Source organism: Equus caballus, chromosome 13 (genome assembly GCF_041296265.1).
Source record: "Equus caballus isolate H_3958 breed thoroughbred chromosome 13, TB-T2T, whole genome shotgun sequence".
Taxonomy (NCBI): Eukaryota; Metazoa; Chordata; class Mammalia; order Perissodactyla; family Equidae; genus Equus; species Equus caballus.
Genome location: NC_091696.1, coordinates 6,103,579 through 6,124,103, shown reverse-complemented (window position 1 = coordinate 6,124,103; position 20,525 = coordinate 6,103,579). Strand labels below are relative to the sequence as shown.

Below are 20,525 nucleotides of genomic sequence, written 5' to 3'. Positions count from 1 at the left end.
GGCCAGCCAGGCCGGGCCACCTTCTAAGGGGAAAGAGGCACTCTGTTCCGTTATGGCTGATGGAAGCGCCTGCTTAGGCCAAGGAGTGTCCACGGAGCGGCCTGGTCATTCCTCATCGAGGTTGTCAGAGTCTCGAAAGGCCCTCAGTGTCAGCGACGTCGCCGTGGGCCCAGGTATGAGCAGAAACCCCATTTTACATCAGGCGCCGAGAGGATAAACTGAGGAATGACATCAGCCCCCCGCACAGGGGCCCTGCGCTCAAGTTTTTCAGGAGGGACAGGAGGCGTTTCCAGGCCCTTTGCTAGGCGCTCAGCACACAGTAGGCGCTCAACGTTTCTTGAATGAAGAGTCGTGTCTCCAAGCCTCGTGCGTCACGACAGGAGGAGGCACCTGGAGAAAGAATCCAAAGGGGCCTGCTCGCGGCTTCGCAGCGGGGCGCGCGCCTCTGGGGACGCTGAGTCAGAGCCGGCGGGCGCGGAGGAGGGGCGGGGAGGGGGCGCAGACTGGAGGAGCGCGGACCCGGGGAGGGGAGGGAGGATCGTGCAGAGAGGAGGGGCGCAGCGAGGGGAGGGATACCGGGAGGGGGCGCAGACTGGAGGAGCGCAGACCCGGGGAGGGGAGGGGAGGGGAGGGAGGATCGTGCAGAGAGGAGGGGCACAGCGAGGGGAGGGATACGGGGAGGGGGCGCAGACTGGAGGAGCGCAGACCCGGGGAGGGGAGGGGAGGGGAGGGGAGGGGAGGGGAGGGGAGGGAGGACCGTGCGGAGAGGAGGGGCGCAGCGAGGGGAGGGATACGGGGAGGGGGCGCAGACTGGAGGAGCGCGGACCCGGGGAGGGGAGGGAGGACCGTGCAGAGAGCAGGGGCGCAGCGAGGGGAGGGATACGGGGAGGGGGCGCAGACTGGAGGAGCGCGGACCCCGGGAGGGGAGGGGAGGGGAGGGGAGGATCGTGGGGAGAGGAGAGCTGCGGCGAGGGGAGGGAGGGGCGCGGGGAGGGGGCGCGGCGGGCTGTGAGCGGCGGCGGCGCGCGGCGACACGGCATCCCGAGGCGAGGACGAGCGAGCGCCGCGCCCGCACCTCCCCGCACAGCCCGCGCCGCGCGCCCGGAGGAGCGGCCACCGCCGCCGAGTCGAGCCGCGTCCCCTCGGCGCTCCAGCCGCTCCTGGCGCCGCCATGGCCCCGGCCCTCTGGCCGCGCCTCGGCCGCATCCTCTGGCTCGCCTGCCTCCTGCCCTTGGCCCCGGCTCGGGCGGCCGCAGGTAAGGCGCAGCGCCGGCCGGCCACCTCCCCAAGCCGCCGCGAGCCCGGGCCCTCGGGGCCGTGTCGGCCGGGAGCCGGGCTGCCGAGGTGGTCGTGCGCGCTCCCTCCTCCGCCGAGGCCCCTGCAGCGCGCTGCGGAGGGCAGGACCGCCAGCCCTGCGCCGCGAAGCCTCTCCTCCCTCCCCTCTCCCCTTTCTCCGAAGTACCCCCGGTGCTTGAGGGGACACCCCGCGCCTCTCGGTTCCTGCAGCCACCTCCAGATCGGCCCTGCCCTGGGAGCTGCGCGCAGTGGCCGGCGCGTCCATCCCGATGCCCGGGGACCTCGCAGCCGCGGGGGATGGGGGAGGTCGATGCGGGGAGACCAGGGATGTGCGGGGTCCGTCATCAAGCCACAGCCACCCCAGGGAGCGCGGCCACTGGGTTGCCTGAGAAGCAGCGTTTTTGTCTTAAAATGTGGCCTTATCTGGTGAGGCTTTCCACGCTGTTTGTACTGGCTTCGGGGAGGATGCGATTTTAGCGCCCAGGAGCCCAGTCTGCCATTTCCTCTTTGGGAGTGATTTCCAAAATGGACCCCGAGCTCACAGGTGCTGCCGGGTCCCACCTCGAGTCCCCCGGGCGTGCTTCTACCATCCCCCCCCCATCCTCACCGGTGCAAGGCCGGCATCAACCTTTCTGCCTCATGGTGACGACAAAAAGGACTCAGATTGGAGAGTTGTTGGGGCTCAGATGGGCCATGGGGGGAGGTCAAACATTATCTAACATTTTTCATTATTGTCCGCCCTCCCCCTTAAAGGAATGGTATAGAGAGGAAGAGATCTAATGCACATTTATGAGAGAAAAGCCACAAAGTAAAATACAAAACCTGCACTTTAGGGACGAATTAGAGAATTTTGTGGGCATTGTGCGTGGTCAGGATCCCCTGCATTCCCCCTGGAAATTCATATAGAAATGGAGTCTCTTATCCGTCAGGTTTACATGTTTCCAGAAATTATCCATGTGGCCTAAAGTACAAAAAAAAAAAAAGAGTTAATTCTTTGGAAGTCGTGTGGTTCCCAGCCTGGCCTGTTGCACCCGTGATATGGTCAAAATCGCTAGGAATGGGGTTGGGAACCCACAGGAGAAAAGCGGAGACTCAGAAGCCCTTTGGCCCTTCCTGGCGTCTGGGTCAGCCGGCAGGGCATGCTTCATACTCCAGGGCTTGAGGTCACAAGTCCATATTCTAGACCATTAATTCATCGCAGGCTGTGTTATCAGACTTCAGAAGGACCTTGGCAAGTGTTTTGGACTATCTACCTGTGCAGGGGGAAAGAGCTGATGTAGCCATTTTCTAGAATGTTCGGGGCCCATGCTGTGTTGTCAGGGAGAATGTGTGGTGCGCTCCAAGTGGAAGCCCTGGGGGCCTGCTAGTGGGTGGGTCAAGCTTTGCGCAGTTGCCACAGCTCTTTGTCACTCGGGGCACCTGTGGAGCCCGCTAAGGCCCTGCCTTGGCTGCTCTGTAGTCCAAGGCCGAGTCACCTGGCCTCCCAAACTTGCAAAGATGGATTCGGACTGGTAGGGCAACAGGACCTGGGCCTTAGTTGTTTCGGCGACACGTGGCAAAGCCTTCACGGTCCATTTCAGCCTGGATGCCCTGGATGCTTCTGAGAGCCCTGAGGAACAGGGGCGGCGTGACCGAGGGGCTGTGAAATGTGGGCTTTTGAAAAAGAAGCTTGAAAAAAGTGCCCTTGGAGCCTCCTTGTGTCTGGACAGGTATGGGGGCTCCCGGGAGCTGGACCAGTGTCTGCAGCCCTGTCTGCTGGAGCCACAGCGCCTCCCCACCCCCATCCATCCCTCCTCCCAGCCGAGCCTGCTGCCCTCCTGATTCCATTCCCCTGGCAACGGATCTGCGATCTGCGTCGTGCTGACATGGGCCCCTCTTGCTGGAGATGCTAGATGGCTATTAGCATGCAGCCGTCTGTCCCCACCACCTGCCAGCCTCACTCTGGCCCACGCTGGGGGGCAGGCGGGAGCCAGAGGGAGGAGGGGAGACAGCCTCTCATCCAGGCCCCTCTTTCTGCGCAGCCCGGCCGAAGGGAGGGAGAACAGAGCTCAGCCCCTGCCAAGCAGAGTTGCTGGGGGGCCCCAGGCATAGCTGTATCCCATGGGGGCCTCTGGGCGCTCAGGTCCCTGAGTGTGACATATATTTTCTTGGAGAAGCTTCCGCGGCAGCATCTAGAATTCTCTCTTTGGGATTAAGACACCACAGGTCCCGTTTTCAATGCCAGCCCAAATGACTTTGCAATCCAAACTATGGCCCTGAGGACAGAGCTTCAGAACAGGGAATGTGTGACACGGGCAAGGGCAAAGACTGGAGCCCGGTCCCCGGTGGGGGCAGGCAATGTTGCTGCAAGGGGAAGGGTGCACAGTTGAGAGCACACTCGCTCACCTCCCAGATTAGCTGAGTCCCACAGGTCTGTTGTGAGCTCCCTGAGAGTGGGGCCCAAGGAAGGGGCTCAGTCAGTACCACCTGAGTGCACAGTCTCCTGGGGCAGTCCCAGGTGGGCCACTCCCTCTGCCACCCCCTTCTCTCCAGGTGCCACTTGGCGGCAGCAGTGTTGAACACCTACTCTGTGCCAGGCACCTCAAGGAGCTTCCAGTGCAGTGGAGGAGACAAGGAAACCTTCATCCTAACATGGGGTTGTGACAACTGTGTGCGCAGGCTGTTGGGAGAGCTCCGAGGGGGAGAGGGGTTCAGGGAAGGCCTCCCAGAAGAAGTTATATCCACGGACAGATAGGTGGAGAAGGGCGGTGGGGACGGCATGTGCAAAGGCCCTGGGGCTAGGAAGGACAGAGCATGGTGGGGAGAACTACGAGAGTTGAAGTGGCCGGCCACAGCGTGGATGTGCCAAGATGTGAATCTGGATTCCACCCTGAGGCTGGTCCACGCTCAGACTAACTGTGCAGGAAGCTTGTCGTTGGGGATGGCCGAGAGTAGAGCAGGACTAGAGGCCAAGGGTCAGGAACAGAATGTAGCAGTCATCCAGACAGGGCTGAATGCTGGCCTTAAGAGATGGAGAGGAGCACACATGCCCGTATGGGAGGAGTTAGAGTGGCAGAGGCCTGGGGCTTGATTCTTGGGACAGCTGGATCCACTAACCCCAACAGAGAGTGGGTAGGTGAAGAGGATGGAGGGTTTGGGGAGGGGAGAAATCCAGAGGCTCCAGAACAGCCCTGTCCAACAGAACTTCGGGTGATGAAGGAATGTTCTCGCTCTGTGCTATCCAGAAGAGTAGCTACTCACCACGTGTGGCTATTAAGAGCTTGAAATGTGGCTAGGGCTAGTGCAAGCAAGGAACTGAATTTTTAAACTTAATTAGGTTTAAGTAATTAACATTGATTGAATTACACGTCGTTAGTCGCTGCTGTATTGCTCAGCGCGGGTCTGGAGCCCAGAAAGTAGGTTTAGATGACTGGGCTCCATCAGCCTTTGGGAGGCACTTGAAGTGGTGGGAGGGGGGAGTTTGGCTGGGAAAGTGGGTGGAGTCAGCGCAATGAACAGAGTGGGGCTTGCAGCCCCTCCACCCTTCCTTCTGCGTCACCTCTTCTGCCCGAGTGTCCCCTGCCGCGGGCTGGACGCTCTCCCACCTCGAGCCCTGCAGAAACCTCCCCGGAAGGGGGAACTTAGAAATTACAGGCAAACAGTGAAGAGGGGCGGTGGTGCCATTGACAAGAGGGGAGGGTTCTCTGTGAATTGACATGTGCCTGCTTGAAGGATGGTCACACACATATTGAAATTCATACTAGTGCGACCGTGGACTTGCTTTTGACCTGTTGTCGTGTGAAAATAAAATAATTCCAAATTGTGTGCAGAGAGACATTACGACTAAATTAAAAACTTTGATGCGTGAAAAAGAGACATGAAGACAGCAATATGATGGCAGGTGTTGTCTTTGGGAGGTAAGATTATGGGACATTTCTAATACTCTTTATACATAGGTATTACTTCTATGATGGAAACTTTATTTTAAAAATCTTACCTATGGGGACCGGCCTGGTGACTCAGTGGTTAAGTGTGCACGTTCCACTTCTCGGCGGCCCGGGGTTCGCCGGTTCGGATCCCGGGTGCGGACATGGCACCACTTGGCAAGCCATGCTGTGGCAGGCGTCCCACATATAAAGTGGAGGAAGATGGGCACGGATGTTAGCTCAGGGCTAGTCTTCCTCAGCAAAAAGAGGACGATTAGCAGATGTTAGCTCAGGGCTAATCATCCTCAAAAAAAAAAAAAGAAAAGAAAAATCTTACCTTGTTTATATGATAAAATGTCATGTAGCTATCTAAAGCAGTTGAAGAATAATGACTTAGGAAAATGCCTATGATCCAGAATTGAAAACAAAAACAACAATGGAATATATAGTCTCAGAGCGTGAGCATAGCTTCTTTACAAAATGGTGGAAAATGCCCAAATATGGTAGCAATGGTTGTTACTGATTAAGATTTTTAATAAAGTATTTTAATTTTTTATTTTATACTTCTGTTTTCACGTTACAATGAGTCTTGCCTTCAAGGTGGTGGTCAGGAGGTGGAGCATTATTTAAAAGGCCTCTTCCCACCACTCCATCCCATATGCTCAAGGCCCTGTTCTCTGGGCTCCCCATAAGGGGGGCATCCCCCATATTGCAGTTCAAGTTCCCCGAGGAGTCGACCCAGCTGGAGTCACACCAGCGTTGGCGCTGGCAGGCATCCTGGAGTTGCCTAGAGTAGTGCAGTCCAGTGGAACTTTCTGTGATGATGAAGACGTTCTGTATCCACGCTCTTCAATATGGTGACCCTTAGCCACTTGTGGCTGCCAGCACTTGAAATGGCCCTCGTGCCACTGAGAGAATGGCTTTTAAACTTTAATTGAAACTAAAAGAGCCGCCTGTGGCTGGTGGCTACTGTACGGGGCAGTGCAGCTTAGAACCCCTCACTTAATAGATTTAGAGACTGAGACCAAGAGAGGCGGAGGCTTGGCGTGGACCAAAGTGGGCCTGCTTCCCCAGGCCTGTTCTCCTGCTCTCAAGCCGTTAGGCCCCTGACGGGGTCCAGACTCAGCTCTGTGTTTCAAATTGAAATTTTGTGTGACATGTTAAGATAGCTCCAAAAGGCTAGGGAAGGGGGGCATTTCTTCACGGCAGCTGCGGTGGGTCCTATGACAGGCCTTGGCAGTCATTTTCAGAGCTAAGAGGTAAGTCTGGCCAGGTCCGGCCTGTGCCACACACATGCTCTGTAAGGCCCTGCTTGGCTGGCATGACGAGAAAATATAAACTGGGGACACTGGCAAGAACATGTGATTTAGAGTCAGGCAGGCCTGAGATGGAAGCCCGGTTTGACAGTGAAAGAGCCGTACGATCCTTGGACAAGTCCCTTGAACTGGCTGGGCCTCAGTTTCCCCACCTGTGAAACAGAATAATAAAGCAAGCCCAGAGGGTGGCGGGGGCGGGGGGGGGGGGGGTTCCTTGCCACGCCCCCTCCTGAAACACAGTCTTTGTCTTTGCGCTCCTAGGCCTGTATGAACTCCGCCTCACCACTGATGGCCCTGCCACCACCGGGGCAGAGGTGACCATCACGGCCAGCCTGGTGGCCAGCGACAACGGCAGCCTGGTCCTGCCCGCCGACACCCACCTCTACCGCTTCCACTGGATCCACACGCCACTGCTGCTCACAGGGAAGACTGATGAGGCTTTCAGCTCAAGCATCCGAGTCGTGGGGAGTGTGCCTGGGGACTTCCCGGTCTCCGTGTGGGTCACCGCCGCCGACTGTTGGATGTGCCAGCCTGTGTCAAAGAGCCTGCTTGTCCTCCCCATCACAGGTGAGGATCCTCCCTGTTTGCTAGTTTGCTTTCAGACTCTTGGTGAAGACAAACACATCCAGGCTGGCCAGTAATCACTTAAATGCAAATTAGACCCATAGTTCCTTCTCTGTTGGCAGTTGAGTTAATACGAAAATCAGAAAATGATAATACCCACTGCCGGCAGCGTTGTGCTGAAGTGGACACTAAGCACGTATTGTGGCTGGGGGTCTAAATTAATACCAGCCTTTGGAGAGCAGCTGATCTGTATGTATCAATGGTTATAAATTATTTTAGTCTTTTCTCTCTCTGTCTTCCTCCCCTTTCCTCCTTCCTTTTCCCCTCCCCTCCTTTCTTTTTCCTCCCGAGTAGTCCCTGCTCTCTTGGAGTTTACAATCTAATACAGAATTTCTCTTTAGGCAATAAACCTCCATTTGGGTAATGCTTTATGCACAAAGATGTTCATTGTAGTGGTGTTTATAATAGCAGAAAATAATCTTAACAAGCTAAGGATGCAACCCTAAGGGGACTGGTCAGGTTATTGATATAATTTGTATAACGAATAATAATGACGCTTGCAAAGAGTTTGTAATGTCCTGGGGGAGTACTCATGCTTGTAAAATTTTAAAAAGCAAAACACAAAATTCTGCAACCAATTTGGGCAACTGTGTTTAAGATACGTGTGCATTAGACACGTACACTCAAATGCTTTGCATAACCACAATGGTTATGTTTGAATGATAGGCAGTTTCTTTTCATTCTCCTCCACTTTTTCCGGATGAGCTGTATGGCGTATGCCTTACTTTCCCCTTTTGTGGTGAAAAATATCCGCTCTTAAATTTTTTTAGAGCAGGAGACACAGAACGGTGGTCCTCAGCCGGCCCGGCACGTTGGGTGTGGAGATGCGACCAGTGGAACTGCTGATTTTTTTTCTAGCCTCGTCTAATATTTTGAAATATTCTACAAAAGTTCCTTTGAAAGCCTGTGCTTTCCTTCTGGTCCCGGGCATCTTTTGTGCCGGAAAGTTCAAGGTCCTGGTGAAAGGGGTGCAGGAAGGAAGCTATGCATTTCACACATACCATGAGTCTTTGACACTGTCCACATGGCAGGGGTGGGTGACAACTTGGGGGGCATGCGCCTCCGTGTACAGTGACCTGCAGGGTCCCCTCTCGCCACCACCCAGCTCTGACAGCCAGGGGGTCGGGTCGGGGAGAGGCTGCTCTGCCAGCTGGCACAGACCTCCCTCCACCTCGGTGGCCTCCCCCCTCCCCTCCATCTCTCTCTCCCAGAGTTCCTTGTGGGGAATCTCGTCGTCACCCAGAACACCTCCCTGCCCTGGCCCGGCTCCTACCTCACCAAGACGATCCTCAGAGTCTCCTTCCTCCTCCACGACCCGAGCAACTTCTTCAAGACCGCCTCGTTTCTCTACAGCTGGGACTTCGGAGATGGGTATGTCCATACCCCCCTGATGCCCCAAAGCCTTGGCCCCTGGCCGGTGGCCCTGTTGTCCCCTGCAGAGTGCTCTGTGCTTTCCCACCTTCACCCACTCACTCACTCTCACTCCGTAACCTCCTTGAGCATCTGCTCTATGCCAAGCTTGGGGTGCGTGCGTGGAGACCAGGGGTGAATCAGTCACCGGCCTTGCCTTTGAGGTGCATACGGCCTAGTAGAGGAGGTCATTGGTGCCCGAAACAGCCCTGTAAGGAAGGTCAAGATGGGTAGGATTTTTCTCCACTTGTCTCTGGAGGAACCCAGCCAGCCAATGGCAGATGCAGTGGAATTTGAGTGCTCTGGCCTCATTTCTCATTACTCCTCTCCCAACAAGCCAGGCAGTGGGAGGCAGGTCGGGAAGTGGGGGTCCGGCACCCCGATCGTGTGAGGATGGTGCTTGCTGGGGACCACTCATTCCACTTGGGTCCCTCCAAACCTCTGGCTGACAGTCCTGCATGCTGGACCCTTAAGTCCCATGAGGGGCGAGGAGTAGTTCATGGGAAGGGTTCCTAAGCCTTTCACAAACTTGGAAAACTGGTCTGTGGGCCGCGAGTTTCCTGTACCCTCTCTGCAAGCCTGAGAAATGTCTGGTCTTAACGAATGCCTAGATTTGGAAGGCAGAAGATTCTAGAATGGAGTGGGAAGGAATTTAGAGAGGCCTGGTGAGCCAGCCCCCCTTGCTCTAAGGAGAGATGCATGTCTCTCCTCTCTGCAGAGATCCCCAGGCCCCCAGCGACAGAGAACGCTTCCTCCACTCTCCAGCAAGAGTCACGCGTGTCTAAAATTGTCACCCACATCCTTTTATCTTCAGAGGAGACAGAGTCCTCAGGCTCTTGAAGGAGTCCAGCCTGAGAGAAACCTGTCCTTCCAAGCTGTATCTTTTACCTTGGAAACAGACGCACATTTTGCTCTCGGCTCTGTAATGTATCTTTTTTTCTTTTAATCTAAAAATAACAGTGACACCTCTGGAAGATGCCCTGAGCTTGCCCATGGCCTTTGCATACCCTAATCTGGGAAGTATGCAAGTCGGGATTAGCTTAGAATACTAAAACAGCCCCGTTAGGAGCTCTATTATTCTGGCTCATCATTTTAGTAAGTTAAAGGAGAAAGAGTATACGATCATCTCTTCAGATGCCGAAAAGGTGTTAGAATGAGCAGAAATGGAGATTCTCTGTTATCTCAGTAAACCAGAAAAAGAAGTTTCTGGAACCAACAACCAACGTTATACCCGGTGGTGAAATGTGGAATATGGATTCCCTAGGCCTTGGCGAAAAAAGAGATCTGTGGTCAAATGCTTTTGGGGAATCATTCCATTGAGATACTGGGGGAGCCCTGCCCCAGATGCAGGAGTGAGACAAGGACGCCCCTTGTCACTATCATTCAACGTTTTCCTGAAAGTTCTGACCTATTCAGTAAGTCAAGAAAATAAATGAGATGTAAATATTGGAAAACGGAGAATTTACAAAGAAGATGACCTGCTTAAGGACCTGTGCAGCAGCACTGACCCGTGGAACTTTCGGGGATGTTAGAAATGTTCTGTATCTGTGCCATGTGTGGCTCTTGAGCCCTTGAATCTTGGTTGGTATGACCAAGAAATCAATTTTTAGTTTTACTTAATTTTTGTTAATTTCAGATTAAACAACCACCTGTGGCCAGTGGCTACCTGTTGGAGAGCACAATTCTGGAGAATCAACGGGAAAAATGATAAGAATTTAGTAAGGTGACCGATGGAAAGATCTGGAGCTTTCTTATGTACTAGTAATAAGAAGTTAGAACATAAAGGAGGGACTCCTAATAATGGCAAAGATAGAATAGAAAGTAAATGGAGGAACACAATTACCCGGAAATGGGCAGGGTCCTATCTCAAGAGAGCTGCTGAGAGGGATCAAAGATTGGAGTGAATGGGTGTGTGCACCATGTCCGGGATGGTGAGTGTAAAGATCTCAATTTCGCCCAGTAATTCTGTAAATTTAATGCAAATCCAATAAAATTCCAATAAGAATAATTTTTGGAATGTGACAAAGATTTTACAGTTCAGCTAAATTTGTGTATAAATGTACACACATATATTAATGTACATACCTACATGTATACAAATACATACATGTGGTTATAAACATATATATATATATGGTTTAATAACATAAAGAACTTCTGGAACATTTTTCTCAAACCAGGGGACAGTCTCCATACTCATTAGGGGCATTTCTTGTTAAAGACTTTATTCACTATTTCTTTTGGAGTTGAACATTTTTGACTAGCCAATGAAATAAGACAAGAAAAAGAAATGAAATAAAAATATCACAAAGGAGGAGACAAAAACTGTCATACACAGATGACAATACTGTTTACCTGGAAAACACCAGAGACTGAACTGGAAAATCTTAGGACTAAAAAGAAATTTTAGTAATGTGGCTGGTTACAAAACAGAGATTCATAGCTTTCCAAATGATGGCAATCAACAAAACTTTTATAATACTTATAAAACATAAAAACTGAGAGAATAAACTTATTCTAAAACTGTAGGATTTATGTGAATAAAACCACAAATTGTACTGGGAACCTTAAAAAGACTTAAAAAATGAAAAGAGAATGTCTTGGTATTGTAAGAATTAAAAATAAAGATCAGAAAAGCAGAATGCTTGTGAATGAGGATGGGGAGAGGAACTGGAAATACATCCATAAATGTTCTTTAAAAAGCTATAAATTGGGGCCGGCCCAGTGGCGCAGCAGTTAAGTTCGCGCTTTCTGCTTCTCGGCGGCCCGGGGTTCGCCGGTTCAGATCCTGGGTGTGGACATGGCACTGCTTGCAAAAGCCAAGCTGTGGTAGGCATCCCACATATAAAGTAGAGGAAGATGGGCATGGATGTTAGCTCAGGGACGGTCTTCCTCAGCAAAAAGAGGAGGATCGGCAACAGTTAGCTCAGGGCTAATTTTCCTAAAAAAAAAATAGCCACACTGTGGCAGCATCCCACATAAAATAAAAGAAGATTGGCACAGATGTTAGCTCAGGGCCAGTCTTCCTCACATACACACACACGAAGTAACATAATGAGCCAAAACTAGATTGAAATGTAGGTGATCACCTAGTTGGATAATTTGGCAGTGGGGAAGGCATTTCTAAGAATAAAAATAAAAGGCAGAAACTATAAAGGGAAAAAATGCTAAATTTGGCATCGTCAGATTTAAAATTTGGGTATGAAAGAAGTAAACCAAGCCAGAAGACAAAGGTTAAACTGGAGGAAAATATTTGGAAGATATATAATAAGTAAAGGATTGCTAAACTTCATATGTAAAGAGCATTGACAAATCAACACAAAGATTTTCTTTATTATTATTAGACTTCTTTTTGAAATGATTTAGGTAATTGCAAGGGAAGAGCATGATATTACACACTTTATATGTTATATCATGGCCTGTGATGGAGTTATGAGCCTCTCTCTTTTATAGATGAGAAAAGTAAAGCTTGGAGCTACATAGGTAGGAAATCTGGAGCTGAGATTCAAAGCCAGGTGTGTCTTAACTCCAAAGTTCATACTTCTACCCTCCCCAGATTGTCTCTGTCTCTAATACTTGGCCTCTCTCAGATGGCTGGGCGGACAGAGCACTTCCTGGCAGGTGATGGGCACCTGTTGCCAGGAGTTCTCCCACCTGTAACTTAGAAGCACAAAGCCAACCAGCTGCCACTTTACCAAGCACAGCTGACCTTGCACCCTGGCTGGCTCTGGGGGCTGCTGTGATGACCGGTTGGCTCATGAGGCATTGGTACCCGAGCGTGTCACTGTGCAGCCACCCCACCTCTTCAAAGTCACATGAGTCACTTCTGTCATCTCTCTCCTCCCTGTCACCTTACAGCACCCTGCTGGTGACCGACGACCCTATGGTCTATTATAACTATTCGATTGTGGGAACCTTCACCGTGAAGCTCAAAGTGGTGGCCGAGTGGGAGCAGGCCACACTGGACGCCGGGAAGGGCATCATGCAGAAGACGGGCGACTTCTCCGCCTCGCTCAAGCTGCAGGGTGGGTCTCTGGGCACGGCTGGTGCAGGTTGAGCCTTTGGCCCCAGGGGAGCCCTGGGCGCCACTCCTTCCAGGGTTGGGTCGCGCCCAGATCAGAGTGGCTCCAGTGGGGTGCTAGGCTGAGCTCGGATGCGCATCCCCTCTTCTCGTGTCCCCGATAACCCTCTGGCAGTCTTTCATTATCCCAGCTTCCAGGAGGGCGCGGAAGGCCACGGAGGAGGTCGCATGGCTGCCAAGTGGCAGAGCCGGGATTTGCACCCAGGCCTTCCTGCTCCCAGAGCCCGAGCCTGTAGCCAGATGCTCTGCTATGACTCGTTGTGTCCACGTTGCTCCTTGTTCCCTGGCCACCCGGGGCTCCGGTCAAGGACACGGCACAGTGGGCTGCGCCTCAGTCTACCGCACAGGGAGGGAGTGGAAACCCACGTCTCCCTGGCTTTGGCGAGAGGGCCTGCTTGGGCCACTGCCACAGATTTCTCGGTGGTGCTGCCATGATCATTAACAGGGATGCCTTTCCCAGGCAGCACAGTTGATGGGGACATGGGGGGTACCTGAACCAGCCCTCGGGCCTGGTTCCCAGCGCCCTCCCTACTTCCTCCAGCTTCCTCACTGTGCCGGCTCAGGTGCCTGCTGCTGACGGGGAGGCGGGACCCGCGTGTGCCCTCGACAGACCTGCGACCCCACCTCGAGAGAGGGCTGGGGGGCAGGAGGACACGATGGTCACGCAGCCCCGGGCCCTGGGAGCTCTGAGACAGCCATCCTCAGTCCCCAGGTCTAAACGGGGTTCTCTCTGCCTTTCAGAAACCCTTCGAGGCATCCAGGTCTTGGGGCCCACCCTCATTCAGACCTTCCAAAAGATGACAGTGACCTTGAACTTCCTAGGGAGGTGAGTGAACCCCGGAGGGCACCGTGGGTGACTCATGGCCCGGCCCACACTCTCCTGAGCCTGCTCCATCCCCCGATGGGCCCCAGATCTGGGGGCTGGTGGGAGGATAATGCCATCCTGCCCTGCGGGGTCCATGGGAGGGAGCAGGGGCCTTTTGGGGCTGTCTGCAGCGTGGGCATCGAGGCAAAGGCAGGTGAGGGACAGCCCTGTGAAGAGCCCTCCATGTGTGACTTGGGCCTGCTTCTAGCCCCCGGAAAGCCAGCTGTCGCGGGGAAGGCCCTAGCCCAGCTCCGGGCAAGAAGGCCACGAGGCTGTTTGTAGTAAGTGACAAGACATGGAGATGCGGGCTGTGCTTTCCCCACAAGGATGGGTGAAGCTGCAGAGGTCAGCGGTCAGGACCCAGCCCTCCAAGGATCCTTTGGGGAGGACCAGCCCTGCCTGTCCAGCTGGGGCACATCAGAGGGAAGCAAGGCTCAGGCGGGAGGAGGAAGATGAGTCAAGGGGCTGGAGGTGGCTTTTTCAGGGGGCTTTGGAGGTAGGAGCTTAGTACTTGGAGAGTGGGGTGGGGAGCCACTTGGGCTGGCAGACCTGATCGTTGAGGTGGTGTGTGTGTGTGTTTTACCCCGGCCTGTGGTTCTGTGAAATGGGAATGCTCGCTCAGTGTTCCTTCCATGGACCTGCATCTTCCAGCTTCTGAGCTTGTGCTGTCCCAGGCGGGTAACCCGGAATCCCCTCCTCCCTTTTGAATCTATGAAAAGCCTACTTACCCTTCCAGATGCTGCTCACATGCCACCTCCTCCAGGAAGCCTTCCCTGACTTCCTCATTAAGAATGTGCTCCCTTGTCCCCTGTGCTTCCACGGGTGTCACTGGAGCGCTCTTTCTGCCTCATCCCACAGTCTCTGGACATCCCTGTTTGCCTCCCTGGCCTGGTGTCTCGTTGGGGTCTGGGGCCATCTCTTATGTACCATTGTTTTCCCCGCTCTAGAACTGTGAAGCGGAGGCCAGGACAGCTTAGTGTTCTCTCCTGGAAGGGACACTGAAGTTTGCGGTCGCTTGGCCTTTCTCGGACTTGGTCTCTGCTCATGCTCCTTGCCGAGCCGTGTCTGAAAATCCACCCCCATTTCTCCGCAGCCCGCCTCTGACTGTGTGCTGGCGTCTCAAACCCGAGTGCCTCCCATTGGAGGAGGGAGAGTGCCACCCGGTGTCAGTGGCCAGCACGGCTTACAACCTGACCCACACCTTCAGGGACCCGGGGGACTATTGCTTCAGCATCCGGGCCGAGAATGTCATCAGCAAGACACATCAGTACCACAGGATCCAGGTGTGGCCTTCCAGTAAGTGACACCTTGCCTTCTCCAGGGCCACACAGTCAGAAAAAAACCAGTCAACCCCGCCGCCACCACCACTGCGCTACCACCGGCCAACTCTACTGAGGCCATCAACGACCAGCCTCGCCAACACTAGAATCATCAGTAACCCCACTGGCCCCAACCAACACCGTTGACCCACTGCCCATACCATGGCCATCAAACTCCACCAGTCCATCAGCACCCAGCTCCAGCACCCCAATACCGGCACCCATCAGTTCCAACACCACCCTCAGTGCCAGCACCGCTAGCAATAACAGTGGCCAACTCAGCTCCCGCCAGCCAACTTGACCAGCATCACCGCCACCACGACCAACACACACTGCTGAGAGTTCTTCCTGCACCCTCCAGAGCCAGCAGACAGCTCTGTGATCGCCACCACTCATACCACATCAGCACTGCCGTTAACGCCCCTGCCACAAGCCCCCACACCAGCCATTTGGACCGATGCCATCGCTGCCGTGTCGTCCCGGTGTCACCCCAACTTTAGCTCTCTTGTTGCCATCACCACCATCGCTGTCAGTGTCCCCCCCCACGTGTTATCAGTGTCCCACATCCCCAACTTGAACACACCCGCATTAAACGAGCCACCGTGATCACAACGTCCCCTCCTTCACCGCCGTCGCGCCCATCCCCACACCATCGCCTCCATCCCAGCACAGTTGCCATCACTAAGACCAGCATCCCCAGTGGCGAGTGCCTGACTCACAGGGCTGTTGTGGGTCTCCCAGGGAGTGTGAGCCACTCAGAAGGTGCGCAGTAGGGTCCCTGTCATTCATGGGGACACCCAACCATCTCCGCCCGGGGTACCCTTCTCCAAACCATCCTCAGGCCCGGCCACTGGATCCCAGTCATGGGATTAGCTGATGATGGCGTTAGCTTCTACCCCTCGTTTCCGGGGGACTCTTCTGTCACCCCAGGAAAGTGCATCCTTTACGTAGAGGAGAAAGTAGGATCCTAGAACCGTAAGGGATGGTCTTTCAGATGCCCAGCCTGGTCCCGCCCTTTATAGTACAAAAGGGGAAACCCTGCCAGTTGCGCTTGTCCCCAAGCTTGGCACCGTAAGTGCAACAGACACTGTCACTGTCCCCTCCAGTCGCCCCAGCCCCTCTGAGCCCTTGAGCAGATGCCACACTCCACTCCTGGCCGACCTCGTGGGCCAGGCAGACTCTGTGACTTGTGGGCATCATCGGGGGCCTCGGGCCCTGCCTCTCCCGGCGCCTCCTGGGCACCGAGTACCCAGGATCCCCCTGAATTCTGTGGAGAGGACAGTGCTACAGGTAATCAATGCCATCTTTTCTTGGGAAACAGATCCTCGTGGCGTGTGGTGGTGTCTCTACCAGGAGGAGGGTGCAGGAAGAGCAAGAGGGAACCTACACTTGCTGGTCACCTGCCGTGCACCTGGCACATTCACACCTCACTTTGTCACACCCTCCTGGCAGACTCATGGGTCAGCATTAGCTTCAGACACCTTGGCCAGAGTCAGGATTTGAACCCAGGACCCCCTAACTCTAGTCACTGGGCTCTTCCTGCTCTGCCATGCGGCTTCCTGGCATAAGGATCAGTGAGTGAGCCCAAGCCGCCAGAGGGCGGGAGGCTGTGACCCAGGTCACAGAGCTGCTTGGGTGTCCTCGCTACATGGGTTCCCTTCCCCAATGTGAGTCACCCCAGAGAGAGCAAGGGGGAAGTTGTGATGTCTTTTATGGCCCGGACTCAGAAGTCGTATGCCATCACTCCTGTCACATGCTGTTTATTAGGAGCAAGGCCCCAGGTCCAGCCCACACTCAGGAGGTGGGGAATTTAGCTGCACCTCTAGAAAGTTGATATCAAGTACTTGTGGACATATTTTAAAACCCTCCCACACCCCAGCTTGGTTTTTGTGAAATCCTGGACTGGCCTCTTGGGATGCATGGACATAAGGAGAAAACAGCTCTGGTGGGGTTTGACTGATCTCCTCTCTTATGGTCTCCTCCTGAGGGCTGGCATTCAGCAACAGCTCCCCAGGGCCGTGACGTCACCCTCTCTCACTCCCAGGCATCCAGCCGGCTGTCTTTGCTTTCCCATGTGCCACGCTTATCACCATGATGCTGGCCTTCATCATGTACATGACCCTGAGGAATGCTGCTCAGCAGAAGGACATGGTGGAGGTGGGTGCTCAGAAGGGTGGTGGCTGGACCCCCGGGCCCTGACTGGAGAGGATCTGTGGGGAGAGCACGGCGGCTAGGCCAGGGGGCCTGGAGGGGGTCTGGATGTCAGAGCCAGGCCTTGGGACTGGGGATCATGTGCCCAAGAGGCATCCATAGACCAGGCCAAATTGTTGACTTGGCTTCTTCTCATCTGACTTACCTCCTTCTGCCCTTGTCCCTTGCCTGGCGTCCATGCCCAAGGGCAGGTAAGGGAGAGGACAACTGAAAGAGGGAGACCCAGAGGGCAGAAGAGCCAAAGGCACAGTCAAGTGCTGTGTGGCACCAGAAGGGTGTTTCCGTGCACACTGCTGCCAGGCCGCTGAGCTCGTAAGGCCACCTTGGCAGGGCCCCCAGCAGGCGAGTGATTGACGCGTGGGGTTTTGTTCACCATAGGTGGCTGATTTTGACTTTTCCCCCATGTCTGACAAGAACCCGGAGCCACCCGCTGGGGTCAGATGCTGCTGCCAGATGTGCTGCACACCCTTCTTGCTGGAGACCCCATCGGAGTACCTGGAGGTTGTCCGCGAGAACCACGGGCTGCTGCCACCCCTCTACAAGTCTGTCAAGACTTACACGGTGTGAGCGCTCCCCCACACCCCGTCTCAGCGTTAACTGACTGCCGACTTGGCACTTAGGGTAGGGTGGGGCACTGAGCAGGAGGGGTTCACGTGTGTGGGGCCATCCACCATGGCCAGCCGTCCATCTGTAAAGTCCAGCCACTGCCACAGCGCCCCTCAGTTACACACCCCCAGCCATCTGTCCATCTGTCCAGTCCAGCCAGTGCCCTAAGCCCCACCCCACCCCTCGCCTTTGAGGAGACCCCAAGTGGGACTCCGACACTCGACGGGGGTCCGCGTTCTCTCCCAGCTGTGCCTGGCTGCCTCTCACCTGTTCCTCCCATGTTGGCATGTCTGCCATCTGTCTGGGGTTTGCATTTCGCTCCCCCTAGGCAGCCCTGCCCAGGTCAGAGCAAGGAGGAAGGTCACGAATGCTTAGGGAGACATCAAGAAAGGTCCTACATACAGAGACGAGCACATACATGTACACACACACACACACACAGAGAAATACACACGTGTCACACAAGCATCTCTGTATCACTTAAGTCAGTTGCTGGAATGTATCCTGAATTAGAACTGAAATGAAGTCTGACCTTTTCCACGTGGCTCCCACAGCTCCCGGGCCTGGCCCCTCCCTTTGTCACTGTGCCTGTGGCTACGGAGTCCCCTTCTAAGGATACCCTGTTCCCTGCCTGATTGTTGGGGGGCTGGGTGGAGGCAGGGCTAACACTTCGTGAGTGCAAAGTGCTTTCTAAACAGCACCTTCTTTTACTGAGACCGTGGGAACTTCCATCAAAGAAAAAGCCTTGCAGCAAAAGAGGAGACAAACCAGTGGGGACTGGAGCTTCCCGTGGGAATCATTCTGGTTCCGCTGCCCAGCAGCTGGGTGGCCTTGAGAAGGAAGAGGCGAGACTGGACAGAGCCCATGGGGGAACCAGCCCACTCTTCTCCCCTCCGGCCCAGCGGCCTGGGGTGGGGGGCAGGCAGAGCACGTGGAGAGGGTGCGTCATGGGTGCAGAGGGAGACCAGGACTGGGCTCTGGTCTGGCCATGCAGGAGACAGGAGCAACCTGGGCCTGTTTGGGGAGGGCAGGGCGGGGCAGGGCCTGGCGGGCGGAGCTCTGTGGCTGTAAGTTTGCTCTCAGACTTTGTTCTGGAAACAGCCTTCCTCCTGTCGTGCAGCTCATTCTCATGAAATACTGCCGTCATTGCTGAATAAAGCTTGTGTGCTCTGAATATAGCCAAGCAGCAACCGGCTGGCCAGAGTCTCTTTCTTTTCCACGCACGGACATTTGGGCCCTGCAGACAGCACGAGCAGATCCCGGATGCAGCAGGACATCCCGGTCGTGTTCTCTGGCAGGTGGACTCGATGGAGCCACTGTCTGGGGCCTCGGGTCCTGCTCAGTGGTCCAGACCGGTGGTTCTCGAATGGCTGTTCAGGCTGAATCGCAGACTGATCAGACTCACAAGGGCCTCTCGGAGGTGGAGCCAGGTGTCCCCGGGTGACTCCAGCGTGCAGCCAACTCTGAGACCCCGGGCAGACGCTAGATCAGAGCTGGGATGTAGGCCACGCTGAGGAACTTGCCGGACATGCAGATCCTTGGGCCCCATCCCACACCTGAATCAGCCCGTGGGGGTGGGGGCAGCCACCTGTGCTCCTACAAGCCCCCGGGGGTCCTGGTGCACCATCCAGTGTGAGAACCTCAGTTTCCAGCAGGGCATCTCCAACTCGACCGTGCATGAGAATCGCCGGAGACATCTTTTCGTTCAGGAGGTTGAGTGGGGCCTGCGATTCTGCCTCTGATAAGATTCCGGGTGATGCTGATGCTGCCGGTCCGAGGACCACACTTTGAGTTGCAAACCTCTTGAGTCTACACCCTTCCTGAGCTCTTTTTCTTCTGTAAGAGGTTTGGGATTTTTTTCTTAATTGCCTCTGCTCTCCTGCCGTCCCCACCACCTACTGCCCACTGGGTTTGCCCCAAGCTCCAAGGAGCTGGACCTGGGTGGGAGTGGACCCTGCCTCACCTCTGCTGCACCACTCTGCAAAGCCCCATGTTTAATGAGCAAAGCCGCTTAGGGAACTTTCCAGAACATCAGCATCGTTGGCATGGGGGATGGGGTCAGCTGTGTCAGAGTTCAAGGGGGAAGGAACCGGGACATTCCAGGGGACCCTTTGCTCTGGATAACTGGTGAGAGGATCAAGTGAATCCTTGGAGAAAGGGGGAGAATGTTCTTGCCTTGAGTTATCTTAAAGCGTTGCTAATAGATGCAGCCAGGTGTCTTTCCAGCCACACCCTGCTGCGAGAGTACGCAGCTCCCGGTCTCTGCACGGGCTGGCCTTCAAGAGAACTCAGGATGAAAAAAAAAAATCTCAACTCCACCCTCAGGAATTGAAAAGTGGCTGTTCACACAGCAAAACGACCTACATCTCTGCAAAAAACCGGGGTGATCGGGTGTTTGTCTTACAGAAGTTAAAAAAAATGTTTTAAAGAATACATTGTCAGCCACATCAAAGAGGTTGGGTGGAAAGAACCATGGAATAAAAATGCAGGAAAAAACAGAGCTGCAGAGGGAAATGTTACATTGTCAACTGAAGACGCACGGGGCTGCATACGTTTCAGGAGGAGAATATTTGACTTGCAAGTTTGGGGGTGCCTAGCTGTCGGGGCAGGGTGCTGGGCCGGGCAGCAGAGTGTGCACTTTCAAAGGTGCCTCCTCCCTCCAAGCTAGGGGTCCTCCGAGGTGCTCCCCGACTGCTGGGCTGTCTGTGAGCTGCTTTGGGGGATGTAAGTGGCTTCCAGAGCTGCAGCTGGGTCAGGGGACCTGTGGGGAGCTCACTGTGTATTTATTCACCAGCCTCTCGTCACTGGCCCATTGCAGGCCTGGGGCCTCGAGTATCCAGCTCTGTCCAGCCAGCCACATCCAGCCCACGCACGCATCCTTATAAGCAGTGT

At 54.6% G+C, this 20,525-nt stretch overlaps 1 protein-coding gene across 2 annotated transcripts; it reads left to right on the top strand.

Annotated features, from left to right (window-relative positions):
- Positions 1 to 922: 922 nt before the first annotated feature.
- Positions 923 to 18,823, top strand: TMEM130 (transmembrane protein 130). 2 transcript variants are annotated; one of them, XM_023655289.2, is made up of 8 exons: positions 923 to 1,256; positions 6,779 to 7,084; positions 8,353 to 8,512; positions 12,410 to 12,576; positions 13,374 to 13,458; positions 14,591 to 14,793; positions 16,861 to 16,973; positions 17,442 to 18,823. In XM_023655289.2, the coding sequence occupies exons 1-8, from the start codon at positions 1,172 to 1,174 to the stop codon at positions 17,592 to 17,594; spliced, it is 1,272 nt and encodes a 423-aa protein (XP_023511057.1). In that variant the 5' UTR covers positions 923 to 1,171; the 3' UTR covers positions 17,595 to 18,823. The 2 variants fall into 2 exon arrangements, with proteins under 2 accessions (XP_023511057.1, XP_023511056.1); XM_023655288.2 differs by having other exon boundaries at positions 973 to 1,256; positions 17,406 to 18,823.
- The last annotated feature ends 1,702 nt before the right edge of the window (positions 18,824 to 20,525 follow it).